The sequence below is a fragment of the Loxodonta africana genome, chromosome 3, assembly GCF_030014295.1.
Source record: "Loxodonta africana isolate mLoxAfr1 chromosome 3, mLoxAfr1.hap2, whole genome shotgun sequence".
In the NCBI taxonomy this organism is placed as follows: domain Eukaryota; kingdom Metazoa; phylum Chordata; class Mammalia; order Proboscidea; family Elephantidae; genus Loxodonta; species Loxodonta africana.
In genome coordinates, this window is record NC_087344.1 from 207,066,418 (window position 1) to 207,078,075 (window position 11,658).

The 11,658-nt window shown below is 48.9% G+C and overlaps 2 protein-coding genes across 4 annotated transcripts in view; one reads left to right on the plus strand and one right to left on the minus strand.

Moving 5' to 3' along the window:
- The window catches only part of C3H1orf105 (chromosome 3 C1orf105 homolog), a 28,393-nt gene extending 18,716 nt beyond the window's left edge, over window positions 1–9,677 (minus strand). The window contains exons 1-4 of the mRNA XM_064280014.1: window positions 9,623–9,677; window positions 8,913–9,319; window positions 7,869–7,954; window positions 4,259–4,349 (exon numbers count right to left, since the gene is read on the minus strand). Coding sequence (XP_064136084.1) covers window positions 4,259–4,349; window positions 7,869–7,954; window positions 8,913–9,319; window positions 9,623–9,677 — 639 coding nt within the window. The remainder of the gene's footprint in view (window positions 1–4,258; window positions 4,350–7,868; window positions 7,955–8,912; window positions 9,320–9,622) is intronic.
- Window positions 8,985–11,392, plus strand: PIGC (phosphatidylinositol glycan anchor biosynthesis class C). 3 transcript variants are annotated; one of them, XM_010594945.3, is made up of 2 exons: window positions 8,985–9,109; window positions 10,147–11,392. In XM_010594945.3, exon 2 carries the CDS (start codon window positions 10,355–10,357, stop codon window positions 11,246–11,248), a length of 894 nt encoding a protein of 297 aa, XP_010593247.1. In that variant the 5' UTR covers window positions 8,985–9,109; window positions 10,147–10,354; the 3' UTR covers window positions 11,249–11,392. The 3 variants fall into 3 exon arrangements, with proteins under 3 accessions (XP_010593247.1, XP_010593248.1, XP_003415274.1); XM_010594946.3 differs by lacking the exon at window positions 8,985–9,109 and adding an exon at window positions 9,267–9,396; XM_003415226.4 differs by lacking the exon at window positions 8,985–9,109 and adding an exon at window positions 9,403–9,902.
- Window positions 11,393–11,658: the final 266 nt, after the last annotated feature.

Consider the following 11,658-nt stretch of genomic DNA (forward strand, 5'->3'; position numbering starts at 1 on the left):
TTGTTCATTCTTTTGTCAGCCCCTGGTATATTCAACATTCTTTGCCAACACCATAATTCAAAGGCATCAATTCTTCTTTGGTCTTCCTTATTCATTGCCCAGATTTCTGATAAGTTTTTTTTTTTTTTCAGAAGTAGACCCTCTTAGTCTGGGAGCTCAGCTGAAACCTGGCCGCCATGGGTGACCCTGCTGGTATTTGAATACCGGTGGCATGGATTCTAGCACCACAGCGACGCACAAGCCCCCCAGGTACGATAAGCTGACAGATGCATGGGGGAAAGCCAAATACAGTTTTAAAAAATGCTTTACTGTTCATTAGGAAATAATTTCAAACAAACACAAAATAATAGACAGTCATGAATCCACCATTCATGGTTTTATTTCCATCAGTATATCAGGTCAGTGATGTCCATTATTACTTCCCTTTAAAAAATAAAGTATCTGTGGTAGTATGTGTTTGATCAACGTAAACAGGAAAAGGACAGGAGTTTTTAAGGTAGGCTACTTGGTGGTCATGAGCTTTCAAAATTGATAGTCAATGAGTGAAAAACAATAAAAAGAATTCTTGAGAAAATTGGAAGTCTCCACCCTATACATTTCCCAGCTGTGCCTCTTTTTAGCCAGGGCTTTCTGCCACAGGTCTGCTAAAGACAAAATAAATGTGTTCCCATCTTTACTCTAACTCATCGGATTGGAACAAGAAACCCACGTCAAAGAGCGCAGAGAGAGAAGTGGGGACAGGGATTAAAGAGGGTGAGGGTGGCATTTTATAATCTGCTACGAACCTAGGAGCTCCAGCTAAATTTACACCCCACCCCCAGCAGTGGGCAAAAGTGTTTTCGGGTGTCCAGCTGCAGAGCTGCAGATCACTCCCACACACCTGCTCCTGCCACGCTGTGGATGGCTGAGTAAGGCACCTCTTGGCCTCAGTTATTCAGCTACTACCATACGCTTTCCTGTTTCACTGCATCTTGAAAGGTAGGAAGTTGATGCCTGTAGATGGCAGGTGCTAGTTGTGCCTAACAAAGGCGGCTCTCCACCAGAGATACTTAAAAGTGGGGAAAGGTTGAGGCTTAATTTCTTTATCTTTTATTTGTTTTTGTTCTTAGCTCTGCCTCTCCTTTTCTGTTTTTTGCCCGTCTACTTCTCTGTCTCTCTCTCTGTCTCTCCCTTTCTCTCTCCGTCTCTCCCTTTCTTTGTCTCTCAGCTTCTCTTCTCTCACTGTCTCTGCCCCTCCTTGACTCCTTGCCTCCGCATCCTCTCTATTCACTAGGAGGCACTGCTCCACACAGGTACACTGCATCTGCCGAAAGCGGGGCTGCTCCTGGGCAGGAATGTGCAGTTCAAAGTTCTGCCCTTTGACCGGTGACAGTGAAGAGAGAGGGAGCCAGGTGGCAGGACCTTTGTGCCTACACATGGGGGCCAGGTCCTCTGGCTGGCTGCGGGCTGCCAGCAGCCTGTTGGCAGGACCCTGAAGTGCAGGTTGCAGGAACAGACTGCGTCCACACTGCATTCCACTCCCCTGAGAAACAACACAGTTTCTTTCCACAAAGGAGCAGCTGCCAGCTGAGCCCTGTTTGCTCACGGTGTCCACGTGTATGCCTTCATCCTCACAGCTGACTCTCGAGGCTGGAATCACATTTGAGGAGGTCTGTGTACCAGGCAGGCTTGAGGTACCTGCAGGCGTCACCAACAGAGCAGGGATCCTCGGTTCCCTGTTTGCCTTTCCAACGTGCAAGGACGATTCTCTTTCTCATACCCACACCAGCTGACGGTCGAAAACACAAGGGCCCTGGTCACCCCCCGGCAGGGCCAGGGCGAGGTGCCTTGTTCTCCTCTAGCAAATCCGTTGCCGTTCAGCAGATTCTGATTCATAACGACCTATTGTAGGAGCCACGTATTTGTGACTCCTCACGAGTCGGCCCGAGACTGGCCTCCAGTGCGGCCTATTGGGTGACCAGCTGTTGCTCTTGGCTGGCATCTAGTGGCCAGCGGTGAGTATTGCAGGCGAGAACCGCTAAGCCCGGCCGGAGGATGGCCTCTCACTTCCGGTCATTACTACCACACTGCTCCTCCGCCCGGCCTAGTCTTAGCGCCTAGGATGCGACGGCGCACGAGACCCAGAGCTGACCTGGGACGAGGGGGCGCCCGGCGGCAGCGAGGTCCTGCCAAAGTAGGAAGTTCAGAAAGACGCAGTGGCTGAAGGCCTTCTTGTTGATTCTGCAGCAACTGCGGCCCGTCGTGCCTCCGCTCACCCCCCTCAGTCCGTGTCCTGGCGGCCACTCTTACCTGCTTGCCAAGGTGTCACCCAGGTGTTGGGGGTTAATGAGGTGACTGTCAAGCACAGCTCTGGTCCTGACACTTCTCGGCTCAAACCTGGAATGTCTCCTCATGCTCTTGACCTTTGGGCCCTCTCTGCTCTGGTGGGGTGCCCACCCATCTCCTGGCTCCACTAGTCTGGCTCTCCTCCCTGCACTCCCATGCTGCTGTCTGCCGATTCCTTGAGGAGCGTTTCCGGCACTTTCAGTCTCTGTGTCTTTGCTCTTCCCTTCACCTGAGAGTCCTTTCAGTGCCAGCTCCTCCCCTGCTCTTTGCTCTAAGTGTGATCCAGGGCACATGCCACTTCCTTTTCGGATTATTCACCTGCTGCACCTCTGCTCACCCCTCTCCCAACCTGGAGGTGACCTTTCCCTCCCCTTCCCCTCAAAGTACTTCGTACTGCTCTATGGAACTCCTGTTGTTGTGTACCTGGCCCATCCACCCACTCATTTGTGTAGGCTCCACCTGTGACTCACTGGTCTGTGAACTACATTAAAGCAAACACCAAGGGCTGGGTAAGCATCTGTCGGCTGCTCCTAATACTTGTGGCTCACATGGTCCTGAGATCTCCCGAGGGGCCAGGCGCTGCATTCACTGCCTGCATCAGCACCAGGAGGGGTGTGCAGTTTTTCAGGTGAAGAGACTGCCTATCTCCCTCTTTGGGGAAATGCACCACTAAGGTCAGAGAATCCTCCATACAGCATGCAGGGTCACCGCGGGTTGTCCAGGAGCCAGATCCTTCTATACATTCTGTGAGGTGGAGGGGAGATGATCGGTTTTTAATTTAAAATTCCATAGGCGAAGGGTTGTAGGTGGGAGACATGAATAATTCATTTTGGGGGAGTGCCAGGGACTCCAGAAATTAGGATTGGCTCAGGTCACTAAGATTTCACAGTCTTCATGGGTTAGATCATGAAATGTTTACTTTATTGGTTTTGCTTTTTATGATTCTAACCTTACAGTTTTCTTATGCATGCTTTCTGCGTTGCTCTCAAACCACGTAGGCATAAATCACTTACAATGTGATGTTAGAAATAGAAAATTTCTGAATTTAGAAATTGAAACCTTGAAGCTTGTGAAGTTTGTAGTAAACAACCTCTCTAAGATAGCCCTGCACCTGCATACTGTTACAAAGAAAATGCAACATATAACTAAACTGGTGTAAATTGGCCTCGGGATTTAAATGTGTCATAAACAACCTCCTTAATCTCTCATCTTGAAGAAAGATGCAACATACACCATCTGGCTGGCCTTAAGAAAACAATGTAACACAGTACTTTTGATTAAGGATGACATCACCTGGCCTGTACCATGCAAAGCCAAGGTGAAAAAAATCACATAGAAACCCTGGACTTTGGCACATTCACCAAAAACAAGGCAATGGCAAAGCGTCTCTCTGACTCCCTAAAGACGGAGAGCCTCTAAAATACTGCCTGCCACAGCCAACCTGAGACCCTAGCCATGGGGGACCTCCTCCAAGTTTGAGATGTGATCAAGCCTCCCTCCCAAGGCCACTCGTTAAATGCCTGAAGTCTAAAGACTGACTCTAACCATTGAACTAACAATGTAACTGTTAATTCTAATTCTCCAGCTCTAAATCAGTGTCTTGAGGTCTTACCTGTGTGCCTTGCCACAACTACTTTGCAGTAAACTAAACGAGTTTCTGTACGACAAATCTGAGTATTTCTCTACTTATTTCAAAATGAAAATCCCCACAGGATAAGCTTTATTCTTAATTCTAGGGGACTGGGGCCCGAAGGCACTTTGAGATGGGGTGGTTGGGGTGCTCATTTATTTCATGCAACAAGTACTCATTGGAGACTGATGATGTGCCAAGCGCAGGGCTGTGCTAAGGAGATAGGAAATGCCTTCGTATTCACATTCTATACCACCCCAGAAGTGCTATTGGTTTCATCTCAATATTTAAACAATTGAGTACCTTAGATGAGGCATCTGGAACTTGAAACAAAAATGGCAAATTCAAATCCTTCTTGGATGAAATCAGGAAAGTCGTAGAGGACTGAGGAGACCTGAAACATCAAAACATGAGAAAGTTAGAACCAGAGTCAATGGACTGAAGAGCCAAACCCTCAGTTGCTTCAGACAGAACACCCCTGGGAGCTCTCCTTCTCCACCCCAATTCTGGACGGCCCAGGCCATAAAGGAGCTCCCAAAAGATGGCTTCACCCTCCTGAGTTCCTTGGGCTTCTCTGTCCCTTTTGTTTTGAACTAACTGGCGCCAATTCTGGATGGTTAGAGACAGTGTACAAATAAGGCAGGGAAGAGAGAGTTCATCAAAGCAGATGAGTAAAGTGCACCCCAAATCTCCTTCTGAAAGGATGAAGTTACTGATGCTTCACGAGTGCCTGTCCTTTCACTCCCGACCTGCTTCCCTGCCCACTGACACAATCCAGCCATTTCCTTCCATGGAGCATCATCTTCTCCCTCCAACCACTCTTTTCCTCCAGAAACATCCCTTCCAGGCAGCCAGTGATGCAGCCATGCTGCAAGCGCACACCGTTCTCCTCCCAGGGTGACCTGCCTGTGGCCGCCTCCTGGCTGCTGGGATTCCTGTCATTCCAGCGGAAGGGGCCACAGTGTGTGGGGCCTGGTGAGCACAAGTCACCTGTGTGTGTGCAGCACTGTGCATGCCCCCGGCATCCATGCACAGGGACTCAGGATGCTGGTAGTTATGCCAGGAATACCTCTTCTCTCTAACGAGGAAGAATTCCATCGTCCATTGTTCATGTATAACCAAGATGTGTGAAAGGAGTCTGGTGTTCAAGAGGCATTTGTTGTTTCATCCTCCTCACCATTTCCCTGGGCCCTGCGGGACCGGGGCAGTGGGTCGGAAGGAGCTCCTTCACTGCCTTTGTCTTGGACCTGCCCCAAATGCTGACCAGGAGAGACCGGAAGGCCAGGTTAGAACTGCTTCAGCGAATCGTAATCTTAAATAAACAGGACCTCTGTGTGAACGGAAGGGGCTTTGGAGATGGATGATGAGCGAGGCTTCAGCATAGTCAGGCTAACCTGAGAGAATAACAGGCCAGTGTGGGTCTGCACCAGGCACATGTCTCCCCTCCCCAGCCCCACAGGTGGGTCTGCAGAGCTCTGAGCTGGGGCATTCTGGGCACGTTTCACTAAATGTCCTTTTACTTTTTCAGGCTGTTCTTTGTTAGAACTGCTTCCTCAAAGCTAGCTAATACTTAAGGCACGTCTAGACCATTTTGCCAAGGTCAGTAACTTAGAAAAGGGTTTTGCCAAAAATAAATAGCCAGATAGCCAGAACGCAGGGCTTTGCCAGGTGAGGAGTTTCTACTCCTTAAGGAACATTGACACTAAAACAAACCATCCTTTCAAAATACTTTGCATTCCTATCTTGCACTCCTGAAAGCTTAGGGCACCTCACAGGCACCGTCAGCTTGTTTTCTTAGAATTCTTGAGGTAGGTAAGCTCCATTTCTCTTAATGAGGGTTGAGAATAGTGGCCCGAATCCTCCCAGAATAGCAGTGAGTTGAGCTTCACTGCCCACCTGAGGTAATTTCTCCTGTGACTCGTTTAAGCTTGGCTGGAGGAGGACAAACCACCCCTTCCTTTCCCAGCTGCTGTCTACGGATATACACTCTGACACTCGGCACCTGGCTGGGACTGGGGGCAGGCACTGAGAATGCCACTTGTGTTCTTGGCCTGCCTTTCTCAAGCCCTCCTCGCCCTTCCCCACCCCTCTCAAAGGCTTATGAGTCCCTGGGTGGTACAAATGGTTAAGTGCTGGACTACTGGCCAAAAGGTTGGCAGTTCCAACCCACCCAGAGGTGCCTGGGAAGAAAGCCTTGGTGATCTGCTTCCAAAAGGTCACAGCCTTGAAAACCCTATGGACTGCGGTTCTATTCTGCACATGTGGGGCTGCCGTGGGTTGGAATCAACTGGATGGCAACTTACGACAATAACATGAAAAGCTTATATAATGAAGGAACAAGGGGGCTGGGGGCGGGGCAGCCTGGCACCAGGCACGCTTTGTTCCTGGCTGGAGGGACAGGTCCATTAGGTGTGTGGGTAGGATGGGACAGTGGGGTATTACCCTGTTAGAGGTCAAACACTAGCAATTTCACATAAAAATCCAAATTTCTGGCCTTGTTAGAAAAACCAGTATTTCCAGCAACTGGACTAAGGTACCCGCAGGCAACACTGGCTGGGGTTGAGTGTGGGCTGCTCCCTTTGTGGAGGGGAGTGGAGGGGTGCTCTATTCACTGCAGTCCCCATTTGGCCAGCTCTACTCATCTGTGCCCCTGACCTGATGCTCCTGAGTGCTTGAGTTTGTACCCCTGCCCCACCAATGAAAGATGCTAAAGTGTCTTTACTGGTGTTGATCCCTGGTGGTCTAACAACTCTTATAAGACCTGTATCTCCTGGTGTTATTTTGTAAGCAAGTTTTGGGCTTACTGAACCTCTGAGTGGCCGCTCTACACTAAGACACTAGGTAGAGTTTACATACATTCAAAGTTAAGTGAAAACAACAGAAGCGAACAACAAGCACTTGCAGGTGCTCTGAAAATACCGGAAGCTGTGTGACAGCTTATTGAGAATGTTGTTTTTTCAAAGGTGCAGCAGACAAAGCCACAGTATGTGTTACTGACATGGGGATGAGGCGGGAGCCACAGGAATGTCCCTCATGGAGAGTCACTTCTCTAGGGGCAGGAGGATACCTGGCAGTTACCAACAGGAGGAAAAACTCTTGGTAGCGAGTACAACCTATCTTGTAAGCTACCCTACATGCCGGTGCGCTGACCCCTCCTGTGGGTGTGATGTGTCTGTGACATGCCTATGAACTTCCACCCCCTCCCTGGCCAGCCCTTCCCCAGCCTCCCCTGGCTTCTCCCATCCAATTCCCGCTTATCACAATTTCATCCCCCTTCCTTCCATTTCCCCTTCGCAGGAGCATATCCAGGGGAGCAGCTCATCAAAAAAGAGGGGAGGAAGGGCATGAGGAAACCCAGTTATTTCAAGTGGCAGCACTGAAATGCTCTTTGCACAAAAATTCAAACAAACAAAGAAAACCCGGAAATATGTGCTCTATAGCAGTTTGTTTGGAAGAGGAGGGACTGGTGGCATTGGGAGAGATTGCCTCAAAGTCAAATTTAGGGAGTGGCTACTCTATAAAGACTGGAATTGCATGGCTCTAGGCTCTTGATGATTGAAATTTGAAAATTTCAAAACAAACTAAGGCAAAGTAAAAAAGGTGGGGTGAAGAGGGAGAAGGAGGCCAGGGCGTGTCTAGAAAGGTAGCATCCAGGGGCAAAATTCTCTGGTAGAGTTAAGATGTGGCAGTAGAGAGGGAAGTTATTTCGGACAGTATCTCCCCAGGCCATGCCTGTACTCAGTGCTCACTTCTGTCTGGGGAATACAGGCTATTTCAGGTTTTTGTGCACTTGACTTGGGTTTCTCAACTGCTCAGGCTTGCCCTTCTGATAACTACTCTCCACCCCTTATTAAGAAATCATCCTCTGTGAGACCTTTCTTGAAACCGCTGCCCTCAGAGGCTGAGCTGTTACCTTTTGGGAAGGCTGAGCACTAATGGCTTGTTTGTGAAGCTGGCCTCACTAAGCCAAGGAATCTTGTCAAATTTTGGAACAGAAACCTGAAGAGAAATGCAAAGAGGTTATTTTGTAGAATTTGTCACACTTGGCCACTGCCATTATTACAATGATCAAACTAATCTGAGAGCAGCCATGCTTTACAGTCAATACTTTACAAAACATTTTCATGTTTTATATTTGACCTTTATAACCATCCCATGAAGTAGCCAAGAGCAAACACTGTTGTCTTCATTTAACAGATGAGGAAATCAAAACTTCCCCTGAGTCACAGAGCTAGTAAGTGGCCTCAGGTCTGCTGACTTTTGTGTCCAGTATATCTTGTGTTCTACTGTATCTTTTTGCTTCTTAGTGCTTTCATCTGTTTATTCATCCTCTAATATTCCATGAGCACGGAGGACTATTAGCAACCTCCCGTGTCAAGCCTCTGGCTATGTTTTCAGCCACAGGGTCCTCCACTCTCACTCATTCCGGGAGCCAAAGAGGAAAGCACCAAGGTTTGAAACTAGAGAGAACTGGGTGTTAATCTCGGCCCATCCACTCTCCACCTGCGTGGTCTTGGACAAATGACAGTATCTCTGAGCCTCAGTTTTGCCCTCTACGAAAGGAGCACGATTTCATTACTTTGAAGGTCAAAGTGGAAGAAAGCAAGCCCCACGAGTACAGGGATTTTTTGTCTGTTCCACTGACTGCTTTATCAGGAGCACTTGGGAACAGTGCTTGACGCTTGTCCGTACTCGGTGAATACCTGCCCAAAGAACGCACGGATGCGTGGAATTCCCAAGCTGAGGACCGGACTTAATAACAGGAGCTCAGTAAAAGAATTATTATTATTTTATATTATTATTATTAATAATTATTATTAATTATTATTAATTATTATTATTATTCTCTCTCGTCTCCCAGCCAGCGCCCACCCCTATCCTCGCCCGGCCCCCCACACCCCACTACCTCTTTCTGTCGGGATTAGCTTTCCCAGGTGCCCAGCATTCGGCTTGGGACCAGGCGCAGGGCGAGCAACCAGCAGGGGGCAGCAGCGTCCTCGCGGCGCTCCCTGGGCGGAGAAGGACGCTCTGGCCGCGGAGGAGGTGGGGGACCCGGAAGTGTTCCTTCGCCGTCGCGACCCCGGCGCCCCGGATGGGGAAGGAGGCGGGCGGCCGCCCTCTCCCGGCCGCGCACCCCTGGGAGCCCGCGGGCAGGTGGGTTCCTAGTGGACGTCAGTGTTTCCGGGTCCCCTTCTCCTCTGCCATCCCCCGTAGGCCCAAGGCTGGATGAGGGGCGGCGGCAGGCAGGGGAGGCCCGGGAGGGCGGGAAGGGCGCCCCCAGGGCCACCCTGCCTCCGCCGCGACCCTGAAGGCGGGCGTTGCCCACATCGGCGCCGCACAGCGGGTGGCTGCGGGCTGGGGTCCCTGCTCCAGTGCGGGGGCGCCCAGGGTGTCTGGCTTGTGAAGCAAAGCCTGTCGTGGTCTCCCTGGAAGAAATAAAGGTTGGGCAGTAAGAATTTTCTTCGCGGGTTTGCTGGATTGGCCCTGGTGTTTCTGACTTTTTCCCGTTGTGGAAAAGGAGTGATTTTTTTTTCCGTCCTCACAGGAGTTTCGCGGTTTTAAGTCGGACCGTAGCTCTTCAAAGGATGTTCAGCTCGGTTAATGGTTGAAGAATCTTTAGTTCCTTTGAGCCCTTGGTTTTGGGTAAATAAACCGCAGAGCTCATACCTTTCCGTATTGTGCGGTTTACTGTTGACTTTAGAGCGGCCCCTCTGAAGCCCATCCACGGACTCTGGTATGGGAACCAGCAGTGAGGAGCTGGCTTAGAGGGAGACAGGAGGTGAGGCCCAGGCTTTGGGATCAGACTAGGGTTTGAACACTGGCTCCCCAGTTTACCACTGTGTTACCTTGGGCTGAAGTTACCTAAGTAATTGGAACCTCAGTCGTTTTCCTAGTTAAAGTGGAACTAATACAACTTGGAAAGATTATGAAGATTAAATGAAAGAAGGTACGTAAGCCACCTAGCACATAGTAAAAAAATATAGGTACTCAATAAATGCTAGCTAACAGTAGTAACTATTATTGTTCAAGGAATTATAATTTTAAAATGTGAAATGCAGTTTAAATGTCCATAATTATGAAATGGCTACTACTGCTCAGACTTTTAGTGGGTTGAGTTGGTTTGATTTTTAACTCAGTCCTATCCTTGACCTTTCACAGCTTTTGTAGGTTCATAGTCTCTCTTTTTCTAGGAAGTTGCTGTATTGTCCTGCCTCAGAGAACAAGCTCAAGCCTAGCCTGGGTTGCTGCCTTTGAAAGCAAGGGAAGGTCTGTAAAATATCAACTACAGCACAGCATGGAATTTCCAGAGAACTCTTATTTCAAAACTTCATAAAGAACCAGAACTACATGGACTTCTGCGAGGGAGACTGACCTGGCCTGAGCTTGAGGGAAAGGATAATGTGTGACCAGCCAGTAAGTAACACCAAGGAGGCCAGGTGGCAGAAGGTCTTGTATGAGCGACAGCCGTTTCCCGATAACTACGTGGATCCACGGTTCTTGGAAGATTTCCGGAAAAACATCTATGCCCGGAAATACCAATATTGGGCTGTGGTGTTTGAGTCCAGTGTGGTGATACAGCAGCTGTGCAGTGTGTGTGTTTTTGTGGTTATCTGGTGGTATATGGACGAAGGTCTTCTGGCCCCTCACTGGCTTTTTGGGACTGGCCTGGCTTCTTCATTGATTGGCTATGTTTTGTTTGATCTCATTGATGGAGGTGAAGGGCGGAAGAAAAGTGGGCGGACTCGGTGGGCAGACCTGAAGAGTGCACTAGTTTTCATTACTTTTACATATGGTTTTTCACCAGTGCTGAAGACCCTGACAGAGTCTGTCAGCACTGACACCATCTATGCCATGTCAGTCTTCATGCTGTTAGGCCACCTCATCTTCTTCGACTATGGTGCCAATGCAGCCATCGTATCCAGCACACTGTCCTTGAACATGGCCATCTTTGCCTCTGTCTGCCTGGCCTCACGCCTGCCCCGGTCCCTGCATGCCTTCATCATGGTGACATTTGCCATCCAGATTTTTGCCCTGTGGCCCATGTTGCAGAAGAAACTGAAGGCATGTACCCCTCGCAGCTACGTAGGGGTCACACTGCTTTTCGCGTTTGCATCCTTGGGAGGCCTGTTATCCATCAGTGGTGTGGGAGCCATACTCTTTGCCCTTCTGCTTGTTTCCATCTCGTGTCTCTGCCCTTTCTACCTCATTCGCCTGCAGCTCTTTAAAGAAAACATTCATGGGCCTTGGGATGAAGCTGAAATCAAAGAAGACTTGTCTAGGTTCCTCAGCTAAGTTAGGAATCTCCAGACTCCATTACTAAGGCAAGCTTGTAAACTAGCCTCCTAGCTAACCAAGATTTGAAGACGGAATTCCGTTCTGGGAGTAGCATGCTGATGTGGGTGGGAGAGCAGAGATTAAAAGAAAAAGTTAACCAAAGGCTGAGGTGGTGAAGGTCCTTATCCTTTCTATTATTCTGTGGATGACAAAGCTTTGTGGGCCGTCTCGAATTATTGCCTCTTATTTATTATTTGCTGTAACCAGTGAAGTGATGTGGCTTCTATTTATTAAAAAAACAACAACACATCAGTCGATTTGTCTCATGATTTTTCTGTAAGTAGGGGATAGACAAAGGGACATGCAGAATGAGAGAATAAAATTCTATGTATATAGACTTACTGTTTATATATAGAGTCACCGTGTAT

Coding starts and splice junctions, on each gene's coding strand:
- PIGC (XM_010594945.3), top strand. CDS start 10,355: ATGTGTGACCAGCCAGTAAGTAACACCAAGGAGGCCAGGTGGCAGAAG.